Source organism: Suillus fuscotomentosus (assembly GCF_016647785.1).
Source record: "Suillus fuscotomentosus strain FC203 chromosome Unknown F5891scaffold_2, whole genome shotgun sequence".
NCBI classification, from domain to species: domain Eukaryota; kingdom Fungi; phylum Basidiomycota; class Agaricomycetes; order Boletales; family Suillaceae; genus Suillus; species Suillus fuscotomentosus.
This window is the reverse complement of record NW_024539514.1, coordinates 357,302-383,880: the sequence shown is the minus strand read 5'-3', so window position 1 is coordinate 383,880 and position 26,579 is coordinate 357,302. Positions and strand designations below refer to the sequence as shown.

The window sequence follows — 26,579 nt, the reverse complement described above, 5'->3', positions numbered from 1 at the left end:
TCCCCTGGATTTCTCTACTCGCGGGCTATTGTACTATACACTATGGATAAGGTCCTTGTTCAAGTTGATGGAAGGTTTAGGCTAGGAGATGTTTTGGGAGCCGGCTCGTATGGTGTGTTATCATGATTACTGACTACATGTTGACTTTGACATTTGGACCCCATTAGCTGTCGTGTATCGTGCACGGAACATCATAAAGGATGATGCAGTTGCCATCAAACTTGAACCCATCACCCACTCATCTTCCGTGCAGCGTGAATACAACATTTTGAAACACCTTGAAGGCGGTGTTGGTATTCCCCGTGCCCTCTGGTTTGGTAGGGAGTCAACATATCACACTCTCGTTCTCAATCTCCTTGGGCCATCCCTGCACAGTCTCTTCCTTTTGCACAGCCGCAAATTCAGCCTTGACACTGTCATAAATCTAGGAGATCAGCTGGTCAGTCGGTGTGTGGGTTGCATGTACAGATCACTAACCCCTTTCCCCAGCTCTCACGTCTCAAATATATTCACTCGCACAGTTATGTTCATGGCGACATTAAACCCCAGAATGTTGTTCTGGGTCTTGGCGATTTGAGGCACACCGCCTTCATAATTGATTTCGGTATCGCGAAGGAATTCTGGAATATGTCAGGTGTCCATATACCATTTCACCAAGGTCAATGTCTCACTGGCACTCCTGCATTTGCATCAATCAACAATCACTTGGGAGTCGAACCAGGTCATCGTGACGATCTCGAGTCACTTATGTACATGTTGATATACTTCTTGCAGGGCTCCCTTCCATGGTTAACCAGTGACCAAGAGAAACTTTCCAGCACTTCCATACTCGAGTGGAAAGTGAACACTACCATCGAAGACTTATGTCGTGGAATTCCTGTCAAGTTTGCAACAATTCTCATTTACACGTGCTCACTCGCATTCTCAGAGGATCCTGACTATAACCACCTTTGCTCATTGCTTCATATACTTTGTTCTACACCACCTGCACCAGCTGCATGCTTGCTGGATATAAGCCAGCCTGAAGTAATACCTATGACGCATTCCCCTCCATTCTTCGACAAACCTTGCGTAATTGAGGCAGTGTCTCCATGCCCACCGCTTCGCAGATCGACTCGTATGTGAGTAGTTCATTTATCTTAGTACTTACAAACTAATGTGATTCCAAGTTTGCGCCCACGTAATGGCTCCCCATTACGTGCAACATCTTTAACTCCACGCTGGAAAAAAACTAGATCATGATGCTGTTGGATACATGTATGAGTAGTTTGTACAAGCACTGTTATGCATACTTTATGATATAGTATGATTTGCCGCACCTACAATTTCTCACAACGAGTTTTGCAGCATGTATATGACGTGGCGGATGCAATATATATTAATAACCACTGAACCAGGTATCCCTGACTCCCGAAAATCTCTTTAACTCCCACGCAGCGCCTCTTATCTATCAACATCCTGCAGGCTGCAGCCCTGCCTGGAAATGACCTTCGCAGCTCGCAAGGGACTCGTTGTGACTTCCTAAACAATTAATATTGGTAATCCAGCCACACCACATAATAACGACAACTCACTGAGTGCTTATCGATGGAGCTCTAATTTTGACTCCATCGATCATTCAACTGCACCTGAGAATGAAGATGTGCTCGACTTCAACCCTTTGGGCCCTCTGGAATCTGGAGCTTCAAGTCGGAGATGATTCTCTCCAGGTACGCACAGTTGCGCAAGTTTTTTTCACCTCCCACTCACCGCTGAATCAGATTTGACTTGCATGAAGCATGCATGAGTTGCGGAGTCATACCTCATGACAATCGTTCATTGGGCTTTCTATCAGGGACTCAGGATTACTGCATATTGGCATATTCTGGAATTTCCCCAGATGCCACGATATGTATATCTAGACCAGCAATTCTGCTGTTGGATCATCTTCACCACCATCACCACCAACATGCCTCCTCGACAGAAGAACGCTGCACGGGCTACTGCCAGAATCGCTGTCGCTGTTCCAACTGTTGTTCCCATCACTCCCACTGCTGCTCCCGCTCCAAATGCTGCTGCTCCCACTCCAATCACTGCTGCTCCTGCTCCAATCACTGCTGCTCCTGCTCCAATCGCTGCCGCAGTGAATGCAAATATCCTTTGTAATCCTCAAAGACATCGTCAGTGTCCTGTTCGATTCCGAGAAAATGGCGCAGATGAAGGAGAATCCTTCCATCTTGAGAATGTCTCTGGTGATGAGGGGGACGAAATGGTCAACTTACCTGCGCCAGCAGTTGGGCCTGCTGCAGGCCATAGTCCACTGCAGACTGCAATGAATACCGCTACAACTGACCCTTTGGCGACTGGTGGCCAATCAAAACCACCTAAATCCTCTGCTGATATTCATTTCTTCTTCAGACAGGACCCCACCACTCTTTCGAATATCTGCAAAGCCTGCGAGTGAGTGTCGTGTATGGAGTCTATAGTTTTTTCTGATATCCTTCACCAGAGCAATCCATGATGTTGACAATACTCACCACATTATGTTGTACCTTCCTAGTACAGGCACTTCAGCTCATTGTACACACACCTTCGCCGACCATACCGATACTTACCTGGAGGAGGCAGAGCGCCAGAACTGGCATGTTCTCCATAAGTCATCACGTTTGAAGACTTTTTTGGATGAAGGCTGGACAGTCGCGACCATGCATCAAAGGCTGAAGGACCCGGCTTGCATGTTAGACTCACTCGGTACTCCCCCTAGTCCTGGCCCACTCCCCGGAACTAGCCTCTCATTTCCAGACGATATACTGCCTGCCTTTACTCTGGATGAGATGCACAAACATATTGTCAAATTCATTATTGCCAACAATCAGGTGAGTCAATGTACACTTTCTACACACTATGTTTAATAATCGTCCTCAGGCGATTAACATTATAGAATGTCCGGAATTTTGTCGTCTGATCCATCTTCTGCAGCCATCGGTGAATGAGACCGATGTATTTCACCGTATCAAAATTCGTGAGTTGGTCATCAATGCTTTTCATAAATGCTTCAATGCTTTGAAGAGGGACCTTGCGGTAAGTCTACAGCTGTCAAGAGCCCTACCAAGTATCTTATATCTTTTAGGCCGCCCAGGGAAAAGTTTCATTCACATCTGACCTCTGGTCAGATTCTAACCTTCGCCCGTTCATGGCACTTACTGCCCACTGGATCGCTAAGGCCGATCGAGGTTCAATGCTCACTTTGAGGGCTGCACTCATCGGCTTCCATAATGTTCCAGGCAGTCACACCGGTGAATTGCTGGCAGGAGTCATCATGCATCTTACTGATCGCGCTGCTGTGACTGAAAAGGTCAGTGATTAATTGTACCATGTAACACACTCTGACTTCTTTTAGACTGGTCACTTTACCTTGGACAATGCTGCGAACAATCAGGTTTCCATGCGAGAGCTTTCGCAAAAACTGGAGTGCTGAGGCATTGATTTCGACCCCATCGAACGCATATCATTAATGATTACCACAAGGCCGACTTTTCACTCATGCCTGAACAGTGGGTAAGTGGTGATCGCACCATCATCAAGGCGGAGTATCTCAAAGCAGTGACCAGGCAAGCTATCAGCAGAGCTAGGGACCTTGTGCGCACAGTTCATGCATCAAACCAGTGATGTATTTCTTTCAGGGACACTATCATTACAGGTAACGAGAAGGAGTGGTTCCAAGATGACGTGGGCACAAAACTATGCCTCCCTGTTGTCGAACTCCTGCTTGATGAGGTAACCCATTGGGATTTAGCCTATGTCATGCTCAACCATTTACGAACCCTTCGCCAGGTAAGGCATCACGCATGAAACATTTGTCATAAACTAATATTCATCCAGGCAGTAGATTTATTCTTTGACTCTCCCACTCAACGCTCCATCAGCAAGTTCAAGTTGAGTCCGATGGATTGGCAGTTCTTACAGGATGTCGAAGTAATCCTAGAGGTTAGTTTTCTCATCTTCGAAATGTTTCATCTTATCGTTATATACTAGGCGCCCCACGCTGTCCAACAAAGCATGTTGGGCGAATGCACTCCCATGCTGAGTGGTACATATCCAGCATTCGAAACATTGATAGAGCAGTGGAATTCTTTGGCCGATCACGTCCCACACTGTGACCCTCTTGTTCAGATAGGTCTGACTTGGGCAGATAAGTATGACGACAGGCTGGGCGCCACAAATGCCTTTGCAGTCGCTATGCGTGAGCCCGGTATCTTTTTCAAATAATTGGTTGCTCACAATTGCATTTATAGTTGTTGATCCTGCGGTCCGAATGTCATGGGTTCGGAGTCGTTGGGCGGAACAACTGGTTCGAGATGTAGAGAAACATATAATCGATCTGGTACGTTGTGTCAAACTATAACAACGCAACTTTGAACTAATATTAGCACACGCAGATGCATAAAAAACGAACCACAAACAGCTCAGCATTTGTCGAGTCTCCAGCTTATGAAGTAAGACCTCAGCAACAACCACGCATGCTAGGCTCCCGCCTTTACGGACTTCCTGATATTGGTGTCCTGGCATGTCACAACAGTGGCACCCAAACAGTTGAGCAAGAATTTGAGGCCTACACCACGGGTAATCTCAGCGCCAAGGGAACTGATTACTTGGGTTCTGGTCAGTAAGTGTCCCATATCTCTACAATTCAAATCTTTATTGACCATGTGTTCACCAGGTCTCGGAGACCTTATTTCCGACACTCTATGGTATTGCGATGGACTACCTCCCTATACAGACCTCTGCCGTTCCATGCGAGCGAGTATTTTCGTCCAGCAGTGAGACCAACACGAAGAAACGCAATCACATCAGCCCGGTCCTGATGGAGGCCCTGCAGGTGGTAAAGTTTCTCGTGAAAAAAGAATGACTTAACTTTATGGAAGGTTGGGCAGCGTCGCAAAAGGCTATGGAGTATAAGGTGTTGGGTGAGGGAGACGAGGCTAACACTCTTTTGACATTTCCAGCAGCGGAATGACAGGTGATGTATATGACACCCTCCTCAGAGCTATTGCAGAGGAGAAGTGTGATGACATCGATGATGTTCCTATTACCTATGACATGTGATGTTTTCTTTCTTTGTTTTACTTATTCTGGTTGCCTGGCATCTTGCAATGTCTCTCATGTTGTATTATGATTTCAATTTTCAGCTATTCTCTCTTTGCTTGCTTGACTGTCTCTTTCACCCCTTTCATTTGCTGAGTGTCACCTCGCTCTGATGATCTATGACATTGTGAAGGTGACGGTGTAGGGATTCATTTCTGGCTGGGCTGGTAGAGACTGTTTTTACCTTACCTTATGTTGGCACTTTTGTAGCTTACATAATCAAGTTACCTTTTCACCAGTTTTACTATGAGTCTGAGAGATCAGCAAGTTTTTATGATATTTCCTCTCCTCTGAGCCTTGAGCCTGGTCCAGAAACCCTTTAGGGTCGAATAGCAGCTAGGTTCTGCAAGACCCAACACATTGTTCAGACTCACCATCTGAATTGTTGTACCTACAACGGTATCTACCATGCATCTTCTGCGCTATAATCCTCTCAGTACCAGGTGTGCCTTTTTTTCTCCCATCTTTACGATCACTAAACCATTGCCCCGCCAACCACCAACATCACCTTCCCCATGTTTTCTACAACTTGTCCCCCCTGCAGCTGGCAATACCATTGGCCTACCTCTAATCCCATTATCTCACATCCAGCCCTGCACAATGCTCGCTATGAAGGGTGGCCCCATCCCCCACTATTATCTCATGTGTTGCACCATTCGCACCACACTCACCAGTCCCATGTCTCGCATCAGTCTCATGTCTCGCATCAGTCCCATGTCTCATATCATTCACATCACACTCACCAATCCCAGTCGCGCGCGCGCTCGCCGGCACATGTGGAAGAAGATGACAGAGTGACGCCCACGCCCTCTCGTCCGCATTCTCCGTTGTTCTCCTTGAACCAGGCTGAGGAGGAGCTGGTAGCAAATGCACTGGCCAAACATAATGCTGGTAATTGCATTTTGTATGCCCCTAGTACTCTTGAACCAGAAATTGTCGACTCTCACTTCCACGATATGGACCTTTGTATCTTACTTCATCAAATGGACGATAACACCACCCATGAAGTGGTGAAGAAGGCGCTGCAAAAAGAATTGAGGCAGCGTGTCAAGAAACTGGGTATGAAATATGACCAAGATGTGCGCTCAACTGTTTATTCTTCATGTTGAATGTATCTTACATCCTCACAGTCCAAGCGACAGTACAGGAAGTCATTCCATGATCATGATCCTAGCGTTCATCTGGATGCGGGCTTCCAGCCAGACACAGTAAGTTACTCCAATTGTCTGTAACATTTGGATCTGACATCAACTCTGCAACAGCAAGAGCCACCTGAATGGGCCAAAGAGCTTATGAACAGAATGATAAAAGTCCAAGAGTGTCTTGAAACCCTCAGCCCTCAGTCATTGAATGCGCCCATGCCACCTCACAGCCAACAGTCATATGCCGAGTCTGCTGTTTCTCGAGAGCAATACCGAGCAGAGACAGAGTATTCAGAGAACATGGATCAGTACGGCCAAACCCCGTGCACTCAATCAAAAATGTCTTCTTAGCCCATTCCTAACGTTGTTTCACACAGTGACGAAGCGAGACAGCAATATGTATTCAGCCCGGAGACAAAGGCGAAATGACAAGACAAGGAAAGATCTCTACTTGGTACATCTGCTCTTGACATCGCGCTACCCCTGGCTCAAACGAAGCTTCCTCAACACTCCTTTCACCCATTTCTTCACTCGCCCTTCACCCACTGCTCCCTCGACTCCCTCAATGTTTCTTCTCACCCCCATTTGCGATGATCTTCACTTTCACAAAGCTGCATTCCTCCTCTCTGCTTGCTCTGCCTGCATCCTGCGAACACGATCCAAGCTACAATACAACTAAATCGGGTAAGTTTTCCAAACATCGGTGTAGAGACTGATATCTCTGTGGGCTTGCAGGGATCTAAAATCCCGTTGTCTCTATCACTTCCCAATATAGTGCGACTCATATCTCGCCCAGCGCACTTAAGCGCTTCATCGGCCGCTCACACGCACCAGCGCTCCAGCCACTCCTTAGTCGCACATCGGCGCACACATCCTCAGTTCTGTCGCACGTCCTCCGTCCATCCATTCCATGTCTGTTCGGTTCATCTGTGCGTATTCCGATTCTATTTTTCATTGATTCTAACATATCTCTGGCGCTTATGGCCTTATTTCATATGTTTTCCGTTATGGACCCTTTATTACATATTATCTCACATCCGCTTTGCTTCTCGGTTCGCTTTAGCGCTTGACAGCGCTTAACATTACTTGGTATATATAGACGCGTATAAATTGTATAATGACTATCTTTTCTGCCCACACATCATTGGACTATAAGTCTAAGTTGTCCTCTAAAATCTAAAGTATCTAAGTACAATATGAGCGCCGCCGCTGTACATTACTAGAAACTCTGCCCATTAGTATTCTGACTCATTAAGAGTCGCTGTGCTCCACCACCCGCACACGCACCGCTTCCGCTTAGCGCGCGCCGTTATCTATAGTCGGCCGCTATCGCCCATTGGCGCTTCACATCGCCTTCGCTCGCTTGCGCTTCACTCATCGTCGTGCGCCTTACCAGGCTTGATCAAGTGCCCGGTTCAGTGTTTCCCTCCGTTTTATACACTTAGAGGAACCTTCTCAGTAGCAATCCCCTTGGGCCGACGTATATCTCGCTCACCAAGGACTACTTGAGTTATCTCATACCACCTATATTCACCCACTTCCCAATCCTCTTCTACAACTAGAGCCCACCGCGAGGGGATCATCTGAGAAAACCGGTAGGTTACTCAGGCCTACTAAAGAACGCGTCGCAAGAAACGAAGTCTTGGAAGAATTCCGAAGAGCGGTTGCCTCTTCGCGCTTATCCACCATTCAGGAAATTCTGACTCTGGTCAAATACAACCGGCCGCAGAACTTCTTGGAGCTGACGCACCCCGACCTATCCCTATTAACACCAAACCCATTTGCACCCACATCACTGGTCACACCATCGCCCAGAGAATCAGTACATGGTGAATCCTCGGACGACTTCGAAACACATGACCATCCCCACAACTTGCCGCCCAGCGCGTTTGTTGAAACACCTAAAAATCCGCTAGATCTGAACTTTATTTCTTTGTCTCCGCTTACCCTGCTAACCATATCTAGCACAACCATCAAAGAAGAACCTTCATCTCAGATACGCGCGCCGCCAACAAGCACAGCGCCTATTGTTAAAACGGAACAAACAGAACCCCTAATTGGGCCGAACTCTATTCGGAACCGCGCCGCCATATTTATCCCTCAGTTCAGTCATCCAGGACCCTCAAACGTCATACTCCCAACACCCACCATAGCCAAGCCTCAACCTACCAAACCTCAATCCCAACCTGTCAAAATGGCCGCAACTATCAGAATGCCGATCTGCAGCTTGGACAAAGCGCCGAAGTTTGACGGCATGGCAGAAAATCTCCTCGCATTCATTGAGGATTATGAAGCATGTGCCGACGACGCGAACCTTGTCGGAGGTGATCGCATCAAAGGTATCATCCGCTACTTACCTAACAGTGAGCGCGTGCTCTGGTCCAGGATGCTGGAGGCGAAGTTAAGCGACTATAACACTTTTATTAAGGAAGTAAAAGAAATGTATCCTGGCTGTGAAGGCGAGAAGCGCTACGCCGTATCCGACCTACAGTCGGTAACATGCAAACACGCGGCTCTACCAATGCCTTCGCTCACCAAGCTCGGCAATTATCGCCGCACTTTCAGGGAGATCGCTGATTCCTTGATTGCGAAAGATCACATAGGTATGGCGGAATGGAGCTGCATGTGGTTAGAAGGGTTTCTGAGCAATATCCAAGCACTGCTTCGCACGCGCTTAATGATCAAATTCCCAGATCACCATCCGCGCGACCCTTATCCTTTTGCAGATGTAGACGCGGCCACCAAATTCTTGATTCCAGGAATGGGAGCGGTAACCCCTGAAACCATAGGGACGTCAGTATTAACGCCGTACCCAAGCGCTGCCACATCGGCGGCAAAGGCACTGCAACAACCGGCACAAGGTATGGTTGTTAAACAGGAGTACCAAGCCCGACGACCCAGCGGCAGTTCATCGTTGAGCGGTTGCATGTTCTGCGGAAAGAACGACCATTTCCTCAGCCGCTGCCAAGAGAAGGACACCTACATCAGCACCGGCAAGTGTAAGGTACACGAGACCTCGATGAAACTGGTATTGACCAGCAGAGATTGGATTCCCGGTTGCGCAAGCAATGGTACCCTGAAGGATCGGCTGGATAGGTATCACTCGAATAAGCAGGCAAACGAGGCGCTCCCCAGTTCTAGCGTTACCGCGGCGACGGATGTCGACATCGTACTAGACATAGACCCGTCCGCGTTTATCCACACTGTCGCAGAATCTGAGTCTGAAATAGATGAGGAGGAAGTAGATGTGTTACGTGCCGCACAAGCTCTCGTGCTCGCAACCGCCTGACGCGATACCAAGTGTGGATCAGCAAAAGGCAAAGGTAGGGGAAAGACCATCTGGTTTGACAGCGTAGAAATTGCCAGCGAGTACCGCGCCAAACCAGTGCCCGCATCTAGGCAAGCCACTGTAGCAGAGGAGATTGTCTCTCCTGCTGTCCAAGCTTCGTCGAGTAGGGGGAAAGCGCCAGAAGTCACGAAAGCAATAACCACGCCAGCAGTGGCCAAATCATCGGCGAATGCGCGCAGGGTAAACGCTGCTCCCATAACTTCATCTTCATCCTCACCCGGTATAACACACACTGACCTCACAGATTCGACAACAGCCACGGCATCATCTTCGGCGAAAACGACATCATATCGGTATTCGCACAGCTTAGAGGACAAGGACGCTGATAAGCACATCCTCGAGCGCCTGCTAGATACTCATATCAATATCTCGACAAGGGAATTATTTGCAATATCGCCCGACCTTCGCAAGCAATTCTGCGACCTCACCACCACCAAATGCATCACGGTTGGCACAGTATCGTCAATGAACTAACAGGACACCTGGTTTCGGACGAATGGATGCGCGACTATGACGCCAAGCACTTGTGAAGCGACGACGGCCAAGTTGTAGCGGACCATTTTGCACCGCTACGCTGCATTCGCGCAACCACGATCGGTGGCAGAGTAGTAACCTGCATCCTAGATCAGGGCGCCGAAGTTGTGGTGATGCCAGCCACCGTCTGGAAAACACTTGGTGTTGGTCTGTGGTCAGACCATCGCTTAAACATGGAATTGGTAAATACTAACAAGGACGCGACGCTCGGTGTCATCGAGAATGTGCCGCTAGACTTTGGCGGAGGGCCGCTGTACTTTCAAGTACAAGTCATACCCCGCGCGAGTTTCAAGATTCTTCTCGGCCGCCTGTTCTTTAAGCTAACTACCTGCCGCACGTTTGACCTCCCTGACGGGGAACAGGATATTTTGGTTACCGACCCAAACACGCGCAAGGAATTGCGCATTCCGACCCTGCCTTGGGTTAAGCGCTGCGAGCGCTGTACCAGCGGTCTTTCGTGTTCGGATCACCCGCCGAAAGTAAAGGAGGAAAAGGGTTTTTAATTTTCGATGATCTGCATTATCCGCAGGGAGACAATACCTCTCATACCCCCCGCTACTGGTATTTTTCTTCATCAAGTCTCATTCATTCTCGCATGTTTCCCGAAGTGCCGCAAAGTGTGCGCGCTTCAAGCGCTCGATTATCGCTCTTAAGGAGCATCCCCGCATCATTTCCCAATTCCGCACAAAGTTCTGTTTCTTCGTTTTCTCATCGCATCGTTTCCGAACTGTCCGCACATTATGCGCATTTATCGTCCACCCGTTCTGTTATTGATAAGGTGTCTATCGACACCTTCAATTCTTATTATTATGATTGTGCACTTCACGCGCTGGTATATAAACCAGTCGCGAAGAAAGTACGAATGGTGCCTACCACTATGCTGCCAGAGTATAGAATAGTGCGCCAGTTACCTGAAGACCCACTGTAGAGACTCATGCCTCTCATGGTGTGATATGGCACGTTACACTAGGAGTACATAGCACAAACTTGCAGCATCACTCTGTGTGCTATCCACAGGTATTCCACTATGAGGTGCAGCTTTCCCGCGCAATGCGCGCCATGCACGCGCCATTCCCGCGCTTCACGATGTATACGCGCGCGCGCGCGTTCCCGCACTTGAGCGCCCTATAGTGCCAGCCATCCAGAAGCACCCATCCACTGTCCACCAAGCCCTCTAGTGTGTATATTTCTATTTCTCTCATTGCATATTGTTCCACCTTTATTTTTATCATGAATTCTCACTCATATTTATCTTTACATACCTACTCAGTAGCGCTTTGGCTCCGCATTACAGCGCTTAGGCGTGCTATATAAGCGCCAGCAGTACATAGTGAAACTTACTTTTCAAACTACTTTTTACCTTACTGAACTTTCCACCTTACTTTACTTTCCACCCACTATCTACCTAGAAGAACATAGTAGAAATCCATTGTGTCTATACTTCACATCTCTTTTCTCTTATCTTGCATCATATTATCACTTAAGTCTAACCTCTCTATTGTTTCCACACGCGCGCGTGCGTGTTCCCGTGCCTTGCGCGCACCTGCGCTTTCTCACGCCTCACTTCAGCACATACCTCTAGATCTTCGCTGCACTTGCTTCCCCTTTAGGGTCGAACGTACTTGTCTTGTCAAGTAACGCAGACTAGGCAAAGCGTGACCTTACAAACATTTATAGATACAGTCTGGAGCCTCATTTGCTCCTCTCTGTATTGTTGTTTCTACACCGCTCGCCGGGTTACCCGATTTACCGACTCACCCCCCAGAATTCACACCAGGTACCTGCTTCACGTGTGAGCACACGGAAAAGCTAGATCTAGATCCGGCCAATTGGCTGTGGCCTGAAGAGCTCAAGTTGATAACTTGGCTCGTTAAGGCTCACGAACTCGCATTTGCATGGGGCGCCTCAGAGCGGGGATGCCTGAATGAAACATATTTCCCGCCCTATAAGATTCCGACAGTACCGCACACTCCATGGTCGCAGCGCAATATCCCAATCCCACCCGCAATCACCGGCAAAGTCATTCGCATCATCAAGGAAAAGATTTCATCAGGAGTATACGAGCCGTCAACAGCCGCCTATCGCTCGCGCTGGTTTTGTGTCGTCAAGAAGGACGGCCATTCGCTGCGCTTAGTCCACGACCTACAGCCACTGAATGAAGTTACCATTCGCGACGTGTCGGTTCCGCCGTTCCCAGATTTCTTGGCCAAAATGTTCGCCGGATATGCGGTATATGCGATGTTGGATTTGTACGCTGGGTATGATCAGCGGGCGCTGCACATAGACTTGCGCAACATGACAACCTTCGGAATGCCCTTAGGACCGCACCGCTTAACAACGCTTCCGCAAGGACATGCTAACACCGTTCAGGTTTATCAAGGCGACACGGCCTTTATTTTACAGGACGAAATTCCCAAGTACACGTCGCCATTCATCGACGATGCACCGATCAAATCGGTCAATACCCGATATCAGCACGAGGATGGCTCTTATGAGACCATACCCGAAAATCCCGGCATTAGGCGCTTCATCTGGGAACACTGTATAGTGGTCAATCGCATCTTACAGCACCTAGAAAATGTCGGCGCGACGGTATCCGTGACCAAGTTTGTATTAGCCACGCCATCCACAACCATCGTCGGTCACAAGTGTACTTTCGAAGGGAGGATACCCGACGAATCCAAAGTACAAAAGATTTGTGATTGGCCTGAACCGAAGAACCAGTCGCAAGTGCGCGGGTTCCTAGGTACATGCGGTGTCTTGCGCATTTTCATCCGTAATTTCTCACGCATTGCGCGCCCGCTGATTAACCTGACCAAGAAAGATGTTCCATTTGAGTTTGGCGAAGAGCAACGTCAAGCGATGCAAACACTCAAGGACTCTGTTCTAGATTCACCCGCGCTTCGGCGGATAGATTATGAAAGTGGCTGCGAAGTCATCCTAGCGGTTGATACTTCATGCGTCGCGATCGGGTATATTTTGCTACAAGTTGGCGAGGATGGCAAGCGCTACCCCAATCAGTTTGGATCAATTGCGCTCAACGAGGTGGAAAGCCGCTACTCCCAAGCGAAACTTGAGCTTTATGGCTTGTATCGCGCGCTGCGTGCAGTGCACGTATATATATTCGGCATCGTCAACTTAATGGTCGAAGTCGACACGAAGTATATCAAAGGTATGATCAATAATCCCGATTTGCAACCCAACGCAACCATCAATCAGTGGATCGCGGGTATTCTTCTATTTCAATTTAATCTCGTTCATGTACCCGCTGCGAAACACGCTGGCATAGATGGTCTCTCAAGGAGACCATGCACCGACGATGATCCAGAAGAAGATGACGATCACGAGGATTGGATCGACTGCGCTTACTCATTTGGCTTCACGATCCTGAATGATAGGACACTCCAAGTAGAGTCGGCCAGCGCCAAATATGATTTAATTGCGCATATGATGCCATTCATGCAGCCACCAAGGTGCCTACCTGTCTTACGAACCTTCCTTGATGTTACAGAGCCGCTACAAGATGACCCGCAGATCCCGCGTTCCGAGAAAGCGCAAGCGCTCGATAGGCGCATGGTATTGATAGAACATTTCCTACTCAATCGCAAAAGACCCGCTGAATTTACAGATGATGCATTCACCGCATTCATTAGCCACGCGGCGCGCTTCTTCATTCTCGAAGATAACCTTTGGCGCCGTGAAGCGAACAGCAAGCACTAGATCATGGTAAAGCCGCATAAGCGCTACCAAATTCTGAAGCAAGCGCACGACAATCTAGGGCACAAGGGAATATACGCTGTTCGCTCGCGGCTGCTACTGCGTTTTTGGTGGCCGCACATAGATGATGACATCAAATGGTACACGCGCACATGTCACGAATGTCAGACCAGGCAATCGCTTAAGCTCCACGTCCCACCGATGGTACTGACGCCCGGAGGTTTGTTCCGCAGGGTGCACATTGACACTATGAAGATGCCAAAAGCGGGCAGATATGAGTACCTAGTGCAAGCGCGCTGCTCGCTCACATCATATCCGGAATGGTGCATGTTGCGCAAGGAGAATACGAAGTCGCTTATGGCCTTCATATATGAAGAATTCCTATGCCAATGGGGCCCTATCACGGAGATTATTACTGACAACGCGCCCACTTATAGATTAGCCGCCGACATGCTCGCGGAGCAGTATGATATCCATCCAATCTGCATATCGCCTTATAACTCGCAAGCGAATGGTATAGTAGAGTGCTGACACCGTGATGTCCGGGAGGCCATCATTAAAACTTGTGATGGAGATGATACTCATTGGTATCAAGTTGTTCACTCGGTATTTTGAGCCGAGCGTGTCACCATGCATTGCGCGACGGGCTTATCGCCCTATTTTATGGTGCACGGTGTAGAGCCAATCTTCCCTTTCGATCTAACAGAAGCAATGTTCTTAGCGCCGACACCAGCGCGCGTGACGTTCACTACCACAGAACTCATTGCATGGCGTGCACGCCAGTTGCAGAAGCGCATAGAAGATCTTACCACTATTAGAGATAAGGTAATGAAGGCGCGCTTCGCGTCTGTTCGCGACTTCAAGAAGCGCTTTCGTGCAACTATCCGCGACTATGATCATGCGCCCGGCACCTTAGTGCTGGTGCGCAATTCGAAGGTTGAGTATGAGCTCAGCAAGAAGACGAAGCCACGATATTTGGGACCGATGATAGTAGTGCGCCGCACGAAAGGAGGCTCATATCTGCTGGCTGAGTTGGATGGCGCTATCTCTAAGTTACACTACGCAGTGTTCCGCATCATTCCCTATTTCCCGCGCAGCGACGAGTGCATTATGGTGACAAGTGTCACTGGTAAAGACGACGAGACCCTTGATCATTTAGCTGACGAAGATGTTGAAGAACCCAACGAAGACAGCCTTAGTTGTAGGATTTGACCTAGTATATATGGTAACTACCAGTTTTCCCATAGACACTATTCACGGCAACTACCAATTGCGCACTTTGACCTACCGTGCTGGCAAGTACCGCTCATGGCTGAGACCCTCTTCCTAGGCATCCCATCACCTGTTGAAATACCCGCCTCCAATATTCCTGGCATTATATTCATTTAATAATCATACAATACCATTTATACATTAAGCATGCACGTGGGGTAGACGCGAATTGGTTCCGCGGGATCAAACACTCCGTGCTTATATATATTAGAAAATATATATCATATATCATATTTGGTATGTACTTTGATTACAAACGCTGTCGGTCGATACTGCTTTCGTGACTATACTTGACTGTCTAGGCGTTTCACAAGGATGGAGTGAGTCAGTTTAACTTCTGATGGTTTTTACTTACTATTCGACCCATAGAACAAGCAGTCCGGTACCAGACAACACACCTGTAGTGACGCTATCCAACCCACTGCCCACCCCATTGCCCGACCCAGATGCGCCGCCTACACCAGCTCCTGGAACAAACAGTGATGATCCCAATGCCTATGTGGAAAAGCTGTTTTGCAACTGGGTGAAAAACTCACGCCTGGCTTTTTTGAACGATCATTTATCTACTTACCGTGAGCGCGTCAATCAGGGAAAGTCACAAGCGAACAATTATGTACACAAGGTGGTGAAAGATTACTTCAAACGATATCACTGGAAGTTGAAGGTATCAGACGAGCCTTCTGAAAACAATCCATTACAAATGGAGTCAGACGAGTCTCTGTCCCCAGTCGAACTCAAGCAGAAATCGCAAAAGATTATTGCGATGCAGAAGGTAAGCATTTATACATGTATTTATCTACAAAAATTTCAACCCTCGAGTAGGCAATCAAGAGCTGGCTAGATTATTGTGCCAAGTCCTCCAAGAAGTTGCTCGTGCGCAACGGCAAGCCGGAGAACAATGAATGGATTCGGCTTCTCAGCCAACTTTCTGGCGTCCGACGAAACAAACCGAAGGCCTTGCAAGCACACCAGCGATGGTCAAAAGACCATTTCGGGACCAAAATCAAGGCTCATTTTCTACGGAAGTGGCGCAGTGCTGGGCTACCTAGCAAGAAGATGGCAGCCTTCCGTGACAAGATCACATGCAAGCACTTCAAAAAGCTATCGAAAGAAGAACAGACTGACTGGAAGGATAAAGCGCAAGCTGAAGGTAAAGCAGCAATCCAAGAATGGAAGGACCGGCTCGAAGCTGCTCCTTCCACATCTCCCATCGACAGACAAGTGTAAGTGTTCGAATATCTTCATTTGTATCGTTATCGAGAACCAACTTGATTAGGGCCCTGGATAACCTAGCAAGTTTTTCTGGGCCGATTCTGGCTGGTATGTCCGCAACTCTCGGCATGCACGTATCCCTCTTAGTCGGTGGACCCGAACCTCGGAAGCAAGGAAAAATCACCGTCGTCAGGTATGTTTTTTGATATTGTTCTAACACAGGACTAATGTCACACTGGAAGTATGCATGAGGGCGTTGATTTGGGTCCCATACCATGCAATTGGCAGACCCGAGATCAGAAAAAGTTCAAGATGGTTACTAAATATTTTCAAAAGTATTTATCACAAGCCTATAGTATGTTTTTTTTTTCATTTCTATCATCTAACTCTATGATAATTGCCGTCAGCCAAACAGGACTGCGATTCCCGTCGCCTTCCAGACGATCTCGATAACATGTTCACCATTTCGCAGGCAGGCGATCAATCCAACGCCAAAGAGGATCAGACAGGTGGCGAAATGAATAAACCGACAGCAGCTAAATTTAGATCCCGCCGAGTGAAGCCACGGCAGCAAGGTACTAAACCAGGTCGTGCTTCTCGGCAGAAGCCTTCTAAACCTTCTGAGATGGACGAATCATCATCCGAATCATCTTCCCCGACCTCCGGCTCATCTTCGTCTTCATCATCCTCAGCTTCATTGATCTCTACAGATAGCAAAGGAGAAACCCACTGGGAATTACCATTTGCACCAAAGAAAATGAACTACGGTGTCGCACACTTTAATTAACGCCACAAAGAGGCAGATCTCAGGCGACTCAACGCAAGGGGAAGCCATCTTGTGCCAATGGAAACCATTTCACATCTGAAGTGTCGGATCAGACATCCGAAGTGCCGGATCGGGCATCCACAGTGCCGGATCGCTCATCTGAAGCTGCTGTGTTTGAGATGCTGGAAGATACCGAAGAATTTGATGAGCTTGCTGAGAATACCAACACCCCCGTTAATGAGGCCGAGATAACCATCGATCGTCCTCCTGTTCCACCTGGTAAATATGATATCTAGTTTGACATACAAGCGTACTAAATTCATATCTCCTTAGCAATCGCATCTGCGACCGTAATTGAGTCTCCCATTCACAATATCACTGCCCCCCCACCTTTCGCTGACAACGTGATTGATCCATGTCTCAGAGGTGTCTCTGGGGTGGCTGTTAATCATCCACCTGCTCCACTTGGTGAGTGCTGGCGCTCAGTATGCTGACATATTAATATTAACAGCCGGGCAAGATCTTCATGAGCCTGTCAATGATCATGATATGGGTGAGATATCCTCTGCCAAACAGGATACAGAAGGAGCTACAGATGATCATGACACACCTCACATGAATCTCGACGAGCGCACTGGTAACTCAAATCGGACTGCAAGTATGTAATCAATGCTTCTCTTTTGCACCATTAATCATCCAGGCTCATGTACAGCATCTCCTGATGGCAACTTATCGCTCAACTTACCTGCACTCCCGCTCAGCCCACCGTGGTTCAGAAATCCATTCCAGCAGTTGATGAATCCTGCTCTGGCTTCTCCCCAGTTAATCCAGCTATTTGAAAAGTTGGTATGCCTCGAGGATGCCTCGAGCTTTGCGAATGAGAAAGCTGCCTTGGGATGCGAGCATCGTCCAATCGAAGTCCACTGGTGGATTTCCCGCGGACGTAAAGGGAAACCAACCATACCTGATCTAGACGCATTCATGTCGCAATGGTGGTCCTGGTGGCTGACACTTCAACCGGAGTGGAGAAAATGTCAGGCGCCAACACTCATGGCACGTGCAGTTCTCCCTCGCACCGATGACGGCAATTGGGACACCCTTAACAAACCAGGTGCAAACGGCATGTTGTCAATTGTAGCTACCTTGAAATGGTGGGCAGACGGTGCCAATGGCAAAGGGCATGAAGAGTCCTGCTGGGAAGATGCTGCAGACGACGTGACTTGGGTTTTGGACCGGCTCACTGCAATTCGTTCTATGTCGAAGTCTAAGTCTTCCGGTGGTAACAAGAAACAGGGTTGCTCTGATACTCAGGTAAAGGTATCATCATCAAAGAGGACACGTAACCGGCAGTAGTAGACTTGCTGATTGATGGATCGCTAGGCTATAAATCGAGTCACTTGAATACATGTTATGTTGATTTACTTTTGTATCTCGCATCAACTTGAACACGCAATTGTCCGACCTAATTTTGTTCCACGCTTGCTGATAGATTGTGGCAATGAGCGAATTAACACTGTATTCTAAAAATGAAGTGGCTATACTCCAGGAGCCTCTAGTCCCAAGGTCGTCTGGTACATTGTTTCCCCAAGTAAATAAGCCTCGTCGAGATCACCTGAAAGAGCTAGTCTGTAGAGATCCTCCAGCATAGCTACCAGATGCCCAATGAACCTGGAAACCTCGTCAGCAGCACACCATTCGTCACATACACCACACATGTTGAAAATTTTATCCTGCCCCTGCTGTGCCCATAACAAATAAGGTTCGACCGCGGTGAGCCCTTCCCCGAATACCTCAATGTCCCCAGGAACACTGTCATGCAATGACATAGTGTATTTGCAGAGGATGCCCTTGACGTATATTGTAGGTGTCCCAGAAGGAACAATTGCCAGGACTTTATTCTTTGCATCACGCACGAGCCCCAAACAATCAGACAAAGTGATACTACAGCAGATCATTAAAGAAGGAACTTGATTATCATCGAGAAAAGAAGATGTACATTGCGTCGAAGTCGACCTCATCATCCGAGTCCGATAGGACATTTGTGTTAGACTTGGCTGTGATGGAAGGAGTGTTGTTTGTGTGACAGAGACGACGTCTCAATAAAATGAGGTCTCTGTGTCTAAATACTTCAGTTGCAGGGAGAGAGGCAGTAATAATAGTTGAACTTACTTTTCATAGTATCTTTTGCGTTTATCCCGTGATGCCTGCTGTTTGGCTGCAACAGTGTGATGAATGGTGGGGCGAACCATGAGGAAAGATCATGAATACGAGGAAACGAATGTAGCACCTTTATATAAGGAATTTGATTACCTTAAATTGACTCGCTGCCACATAGGCCCATATTTCAGTGATCTTGATCCAATGGTAGGACCATAACTGGGCCAGTCTAAACTCAGCATGCGAGTTCGATTGTGCATTCCCTTGAACACATGATTGCTCAAATCAATGAACTACTATTGATCAATGACTTGGAGCTATCTTACCAGGTGTGATCTTGATGATATGATGGTGAAATTTAGTGATCTTGATTCGACGGTAGGACCATAACCCGGCCAGGAGCCTAAGCTCAGCATGTGAGTTCGATTGTGCATTCCCAATACACGATTGCTCAAATCAATGAAATACTATTAATTAACGACTTGGAACTACATACCAGGTGTAATCTTGATTATTTGATGGTAGGACTGCTAACTTGACCCATGCTTCAGCGATCTTGAATGGATGGTAGGACCATAACCCAAGTTGGGCTGACTCGGAGTCCAGTCAGCATGCGGCAAGTTCGATCATGCATTCACAATGCACAGTGGCTCATGGGCTCATCAGCTAACTAATTAGTGTCAGATAACGAAGGAACATGGCAAATAACATCAATATCATTCACATATATGAGCACTGTGCTAACACACAAGCCACACATAAGTACATGATGCATCACTCGGAGTTCAACATTCATTATGTAATCAACTACTTTGTACATGATCCAAGTCTACAACGCACAAACGTCGTTGGAATCCATCTCAAAAGAAATCGACCACATACGATATCAAGCACTGTCAGATAACGAAGGTTCATTCTTTATTTTTTAAGACACAATGTCACTGTTCACACATATTATAGGCGCAACGCAGAAGTTTTATTATGTAAGTGAGAAATACAAAGTTTTGAGTTTCGACGCTACAGACACTGAACTTGATGAATTGTTCAACAGTCATTTCAATGTATTTAAGAAGATTCAACATACATTATCACTCGTCCACGCCGGAGTACAAAGCAGCTTGATCTGTTGTAGTCTCAGTGCCTTCAGTGGCTGCAGCTACAGCAGCCTCATATGCTTGAAGCCGTTGTATAAACAACAATACTGAGAGGAACAATTGAATGCTCCTTTCTGTATCTATAAAATGTTGTAGGTCGTGCGTTGCCTAGTCTGCGTTACTTGAGGAGACAAGCGCGTTCGACCCTAAAGGGAAGCGAGTGCAGCGAAGATCTAGAGGTACGCGCTGAAGCGAGGCACGAGAAAGCGCAGGTGCGCACAAGGTACGAAGGCATGGGAAAGTGCGCGCGTGTGTGCGGAAATGAGAAAGAGTAAGCTTAAGTGAGGATATGATGTAAGACAAGTGAAGAGAGGTGCAAAGTGCAGACAAATATATTTCTACTATGTTCAGCTAGGTAAATAGTGGGTGGTACTCAAGTCAAAAGTAAAGTTGGGTGAAAAGTAAGTGGAAAAACTCCTCTCGTAGTATGTACTGCTGGCGCTTATATAGCGTGCCTAAGCGCGGTCATGCGGAGCCGAAGCGCTACCGAGTAGGTATGTAAAGATATATATGAGTGAGAAACCATGATAAAAATAAAGGTGGAATGATATGCTAATAAAAGAAATGGAAATATACGCACTAGAGGGCTTGGTGGACAGTGGATGGATGCTTCTGGATGGCTGGTGCTATAGGGCGCTCAAGCGCGGGAACGCGCGCGCATATACATCGTGAAGCGCGGGAAAGTTGCGCCTTGTATAGGGATAGCTGCGGGTAGTGCACGGAGTGACACTACAAGTTCGTGCTATGTACTCCTTAGTGAAAACTTGTCATATCACACCATGAGACACACGAGTCTCTACACCATGCATTGTAATCCTCCTCTGCTTCCTCCCAAATAATTTGACGGATCATACGGCAGAAAGCTTCATTCTTTGTTGGATGTTTGGCCAATAGATCCACGACGGCAATTGCTACAAGCTTAACTAACAAGCAAGTGAGTGGTGGATTCTGTCGGTGCTAAATTAAACTCACCACAGCAGTCTGGCATGCAGATTCAAGCTACTCAATGACCGCACTGACCACAGACACTTTGAAGTGTAATCTCTGTGTGTCCACACTGGAAGACATCGCCAACGTTGTGCGGACTGTCAGGCGAGGGTGGAGGCGTAGGAGTGCTGGACATCTCGGGCGAGGGTGGAGACATAGTAGCAGTAGACATGTCTGAAGGTTTGGATTCAAGCTCAAAATTTTAATTGCAGACTTTTAACAGGTCTTTCGGTTTATTTATGCAAGTAACCGAATGAGCGATGAATCGACCAGGTATTTCCTATTATATTAATGTATCTACCAAAGTGATCGTCTGACACCCTCTTCGTACGTGCTTCTTTTTTGAAGCACTACAACTCGAGGGAGGGAGGGACTCGTTCGCGGGAGCGGGCGTATACTGGTAAGTTCTATTATTTTACCCTCGAACGAGCTTATTCATGTCAAAGAAAAGAAAATACATTGTTTACCGCGACGAGTCTGACTCAGACAACTATACGACAATAGCCTATGCGAGGATGGTAGCGGTGTCAACTAGCAGTCGCAGGCAAGTTATCGTACCCTGTTCTCCAACAAAAGTGAGGGCAGGAAATTTGCCGGAAGACCAAGCTTGGCCCCTGCAAACAGACACTTGGGAGACAGATCCTTGGGAGCCAACACTCGGCGATGATTTGGCATTCAACGAGGTGGAGTCTCGACCCGTCACAGTGGGCAAGGTACCAGCGAAACGTTATGTGAACTCGGTACGATTTCAATAAATTTCCCCTTCAAAAACTTATCTCTTTATTAGGACGCACCTTTGCATGAATGGATGGGGCTCGGCACGCATACCAGATTCCATGAAGAATATCTTCTAGAAGAGCTACGTCTGGAGGGTTGTGGTACCTTGGCGATGACGCCGTGCTCATGCAGTGATATCGACAATGACATACAAGAACGACTATATCGCTGCGAAGATTGCTATGGACCGGATATTTTGTGCAAGTATTGTTGTTTATCAAGGCACGCACATCATCCTTTACATATTATTAAGGTGAGTATTTCAAAGTTCTGACTCTATTAGTATGTTTTTGACGACGGGCAGAAATGGAATGGGACTTATTTTGAGCGCACTGCCTTGGCTGACATAGGGTTGAGAGTTCAACTCGGACACGAAGGAATGCCATGTTTGTGTCCGCAAAGAGGGCATAACTCCTTCGTCGTTATTCACACCAATGGAATCCACCGTGTAAACATTGATTTTTGTGGCTGCCATCAGCAAGTCTCTCATCGCCAGCAACTGTTACGTTGCGAGTGGTATCCAGCTACCTTATATTATCCTCAAAGTGCCTGCACAAAACGGGTTTTGGAGTTCTTCCTCATTCTGACATGGTCAAGCAAAGTATCTGGCTACGAGTTCTATACCAGTCTAGAATGACTCACTGACAACACGCGTTTAAAAATACCTAAGGTACGTGACCACACAGCCTACGTCTTACAAATATTGACCTAGTCACAGAGTCGGTATAAAGAATTCATGCAGATGGTTCGTCAGTTTCGGCACATTAAGTTGATGAAGCAAGCCGGCCGCGGCAATGTAATGGGTGGCATCTACGAGACTCAGCCTGGCGCATTAGCTGTAAAATGTCCTGCTTGTCCACACCCTGGCATAAACTTGCCGGAGGACTGGAACAAGGTGGATGAATCAATGAAGTAGGTTTTTTTCTTGATTCGCTGCATCCATTAAATGTCCCCCTCATAGATTTCTGTATTATTTAATTATCGCTATGGATGCCAACTTCCGCCTCAAGAACAGGGCTCGATCTTCTACAAATGCTGATCCTGGGCTGCACACAGGTCTGGCGTACTTCGTTCCTGAAAAACCTTATGTGGAGCACATACTCAGGAACGCAAGTCAAACCGATGTAGGTTTTGAAAAAGATTCACTCTCGATGCACATGCACATGCTTACGGGGCACCAACCCACTAGATTAGCACTTGTTCAGGCTTTAGGACATTGGCGCACACTGAATCTAAGTATTCGAGTGGGTTGCGAGCGACTGGCATTGGCTTATGTCTTTGTGCACGCCATGAATTTGTTCGACTTCAAGGAGTTGGAGACCTTCAAAAGGGTGAAAGGTATTTTCGTTTAAAAATGTCTATATCCAACTGTCTAATGAAGAATTTAGATACGCTAACATGGATTTCATTTTCTTCTCGTCCATCATGCCTCTCCTCCTTCTCTCCGTCGTCATCTCTTACGATATCGCTTGCCAGTGGAAAATCAACCTTACAAAGAGAATGGATGACCTTCCAGAACACCTTCAGATTTCGGCAGCTGTCGCTCTTGCGGCATTTATGTTTGGAATCCCTAAGTTTCACTGTCCTGCACACGAGGAAAAATGTGCGATCCCACATTCGTTGAACCTCATGCCAGGCGTAGGACGGACTGATGGTGAGGGAATTGAGCACAATTGGGCAGAGATGAATCGTGTTGCGAACAGCACGAAAGAAATGGGCCCCGGTTCTCGACACGATGTCCTCGACGACCATTTCGGATATCACAACTGGAGTAAATATACTGAACTAGGTAAGATTTTTTTTCTATTTCCACCTATACAATGATGATTCAATTGATTTACAGGACTCTCGCTATGGAGAAAACTTCTGAATGCCGTCAAGGAGCATGCTCATCACCAGTCCTTTTTGCGTGACTTTGATGAAGTGATTGGTGATACCCATCAAGGAGAATGGACTGCAATGATCGAGGCTTGGGAACGCGATAAATCAAATCCGAACCCATACGTGCTCAGCAGAATTAGTAATGTCCATATATTTAATTTTTGTCGTTGAAGCTGACTCTGGTATAACAGATCTTTCAGAGGCTCAAGTACGTATTAATCTTGCGAATGAGGAGAAGATTGCTATCAGTAATGGGCATGTACTTCCGCATGAAGTGACTCCCAGTTCTTTCATGAATATGGCCCTGGTTCTTGAAGATGCTCAGTAAGTTTTACTCCTGTAATAGTATGAGACTCCCTTCTGATCATTGTCAGGCAACGAATCAAGGTTGATGTCACATCATCTCTCAGCACGAATCAATACGCTGAACTTCACCAACGTCGGGTCACGCTACGACGACAGCTAGACCGCTTCCGCATCATACAGCGGGTATATATGGCAGGTATCGAAAAGTGGATTGAAGAACATGATGGGGACTTGTCTGATGACATCGAGGACGAACATCTCTGGCTACCATCAACACTCCCTGAAAGTGATCGAGAAGAAATTTGTAGGAACAATATTGCTCGCATTGAGGCCGAGCTTCGCAAAGGGCAGTGTCGTGATGCACTCGATAAGCTCCGCAAGCAATTACATACTAAATCTCATTTCATTAAGCACCGCAATCTCGATTTACGTGGACAACAAGCGAACACTCGCGCGACTTCCTTTCTCGCTCGCTTCGACAGCAAAATCAACGCTGCTGCTGCAAAATATCGTGTCGCTTGGTCAGCATTGCTCGAACTGGTTGGGATCAGTGAGCTGGAGAGGGAGAAGGAATTTCAATGTTTAGAGGTGAAGGATATTGTGGCACCCGTCGACACAATGTCAGGTGTCAGGAGTACTACTGGAATGCGCGGAAGGACAAGGTCCGAGCAAGACACATTTCGTGGATTAGGGCAAGGCTATCAGACGACATCGTGGATTTGGCTGGCTTCAGGAGTTCGGGATGATGAAGTTGATGGGGGTCTGAATGATGGTGAGTGTATTTGCTGTTGCATAGATTGACTTGCTTTTTGATGTTAAACGTCAGTGTTGCGTGTAGAATGGGGCAAGTCTCGTGTGCGTGCACAACGGTGGAATGAAGAAGTGTATCTTCTCAAGGAGGAAATGCGGCGAACACAACAATTTCTCACATGGTGTGCAAAAGAGTGGGAATCTGTTGCTAACCTATCGCACCAGGATGCACAAATCGTGGCTGGCGCTGCCGCATATGCGAACAGGCAGGTGGCAATTCAGCACGCATTACTGGCTCATTTCACTGTTCTCTGGGGCGCTGGAGTTAGCGCGAATGACACAGCCGGTGAGGATGAAATGACCACATATTTCGCTGAAAATGAGGATGATTTTGACAACGATGAGGGGTAGGGGATTGTAGGGGCTTTTTTGTCTATTATTTTGATCGTGCCAATATTATCATATTTGTGTTTAATTAGTCATCATCAATGAAACATTTATTTGAAACATACATTTAAATATGATTATTCGTGTGGATACCCATATTACTGGTGTGAACCAGGTGTGGGTGACAGAGTGGCAAGAGCCATGAATTAGGTCAAAGTGCATAGCTGGTAGTTGCTGTGAATGGTGTCTATGGGAAAACTGGTAGTTACCATTATACTAGGTCTAACCCTACAGCCAAGGGTGACGAAGATGAACCCGAGCGCGCGTCTGACGCATAGCGCTTATTCACTTCCCGCATATCAACCGACACTCTCACACACATATCCGCACATAACCGCCATCGCTCCGCTGAACAAATCAACAAAAACAAAAATATAACACAAAACAACTGCAAAAAAAAAAACATACCATAGATTTCTATTCTCTCCATTTTACCCCGGGTTTCGGCCAGCGACCTCAGTTTCTCTTATCATGTCTCATAACACGCGCATTGCATTGAACATACACCCAACAGGCTCTATCCTATACAGCCGATCGACTGATAATCAACCGCCAAGTATATATATATTCAAAAAGACAAGTTATCATAGAAGCGCGCGCATAAACCACCCATAGACTTTCTATTCAAACGCGCGCAGCTGCGCCACACCCATTTACATTTATAGAATGATATGCCAACAGAACCTAATAACCAAGCGACGCACAGGGATTATGAAGGAATAGACGTGACAGGACGCCCGACGAAGACAAGACAAGCGCGCAGCTTGTGCAACCGCTGTATTTTCCTTATAAATTCTATACCTTGTCATGAGCTTACCCATAAATTCCTACTTAATTAGGTCGGCGAACTTATTTGGACATGGAAATGGATTTGGGACAGACATCAGACTGGACGCGACAGGATATTATCATAAGGCGCTGTAGAAACAACAATACAGAGAGGAACAAAAGATGCTCCTAACTGTATCTAAAAATGTTGTAGGTCGAGTGTTGCCTAGTCTGCG

The 26,579-nt window shown here is 47.1% G+C and overlaps 5 protein-coding genes across 5 annotated transcripts; 4 read left to right on the top strand and 1 right to left on the bottom strand.

The window, feature by feature from the left end:
• Positions 1-42: 42 nt before the first annotated feature.
• Positions 43-1,125, top strand: F5891DRAFT_939141 (kinase-like domain-containing protein; the record flags this gene model as incomplete). Its single annotated transcript, XM_041374213.1, has 3 exons — positions 43-112; positions 168-439; positions 490-1,125. The coding sequence occupies 3 exons, from the start codon at positions 43-45 to the stop codon at positions 1,123-1,125; spliced, it is 978 nt and encodes a 325-aa protein (XP_041233187.1).
• A 5,129-nt stretch (positions 1,126-6,254) lies between these two features.
• Positions 6,255-6,587, top strand: F5891DRAFT_996256 (uncharacterized protein; the record flags this gene model as incomplete). Its single annotated transcript, XM_041378358.1, has 3 exons — positions 6,255-6,332; positions 6,387-6,506; positions 6,564-6,587. Coding segments are annotated over 3 exons (199 nt in total), but the record flags the coding sequence as incomplete, so codon positions are not given.
• An 8,891-nt stretch (positions 6,588-15,478) lies between these two features.
• Positions 15,479-18,469, top strand: F5891DRAFT_938521 (uncharacterized protein; the record flags this gene model as incomplete). Its single annotated transcript, XM_041374171.1, has 7 exons — positions 15,479-15,910; positions 15,961-16,361; positions 16,415-16,543; positions 16,593-16,705; positions 16,758-17,117; positions 17,150-17,377; positions 17,829-18,469. The coding sequence occupies 7 exons, from the start codon at positions 15,479-15,481 to the stop codon at positions 18,467-18,469; spliced, it is 2,304 nt and encodes a 767-aa protein (XP_041233185.1).
• A 182-nt stretch (positions 18,470-18,651) lies between these two features.
• Positions 18,652-19,365, bottom strand: F5891DRAFT_1180630 (uncharacterized protein; the record flags this gene model as incomplete). The annotated part of the gene is made up of 3 exons (XM_041365958.1): positions 18,652-19,057; positions 19,113-19,229; positions 19,286-19,365. 3 exons carry the CDS (start codon positions 19,363-19,365, stop codon positions 18,652-18,654), a joined length of 603 nt encoding a protein of 200 aa, XP_041233184.1.
• Positions 19,366-20,854: 1,489 nt separating this feature from the next.
• F5891DRAFT_1124516 (uncharacterized protein) lies at positions 20,855-25,539 on the top strand (the record flags this gene model as incomplete). The annotated part of the gene is made up of 14 exons (XM_041363900.1): positions 20,855-20,917; positions 21,060-21,162; positions 22,039-22,154; positions 22,202-22,444; positions 22,496-22,792; positions 22,910-23,103; positions 23,153-23,315; positions 23,381-23,529; positions 23,580-23,980; positions 24,035-24,211; positions 24,264-24,396; positions 24,447-25,150; positions 25,205-25,332; positions 25,354-25,539. The coding sequence occupies 14 exons, from the start codon at positions 20,855-20,857 to the stop codon at positions 25,537-25,539; spliced, it is 3,057 nt and encodes a 1,018-aa protein (XP_041233183.1).
• Between the last annotated feature and the right edge of the window lie 1,040 nt (positions 25,540-26,579).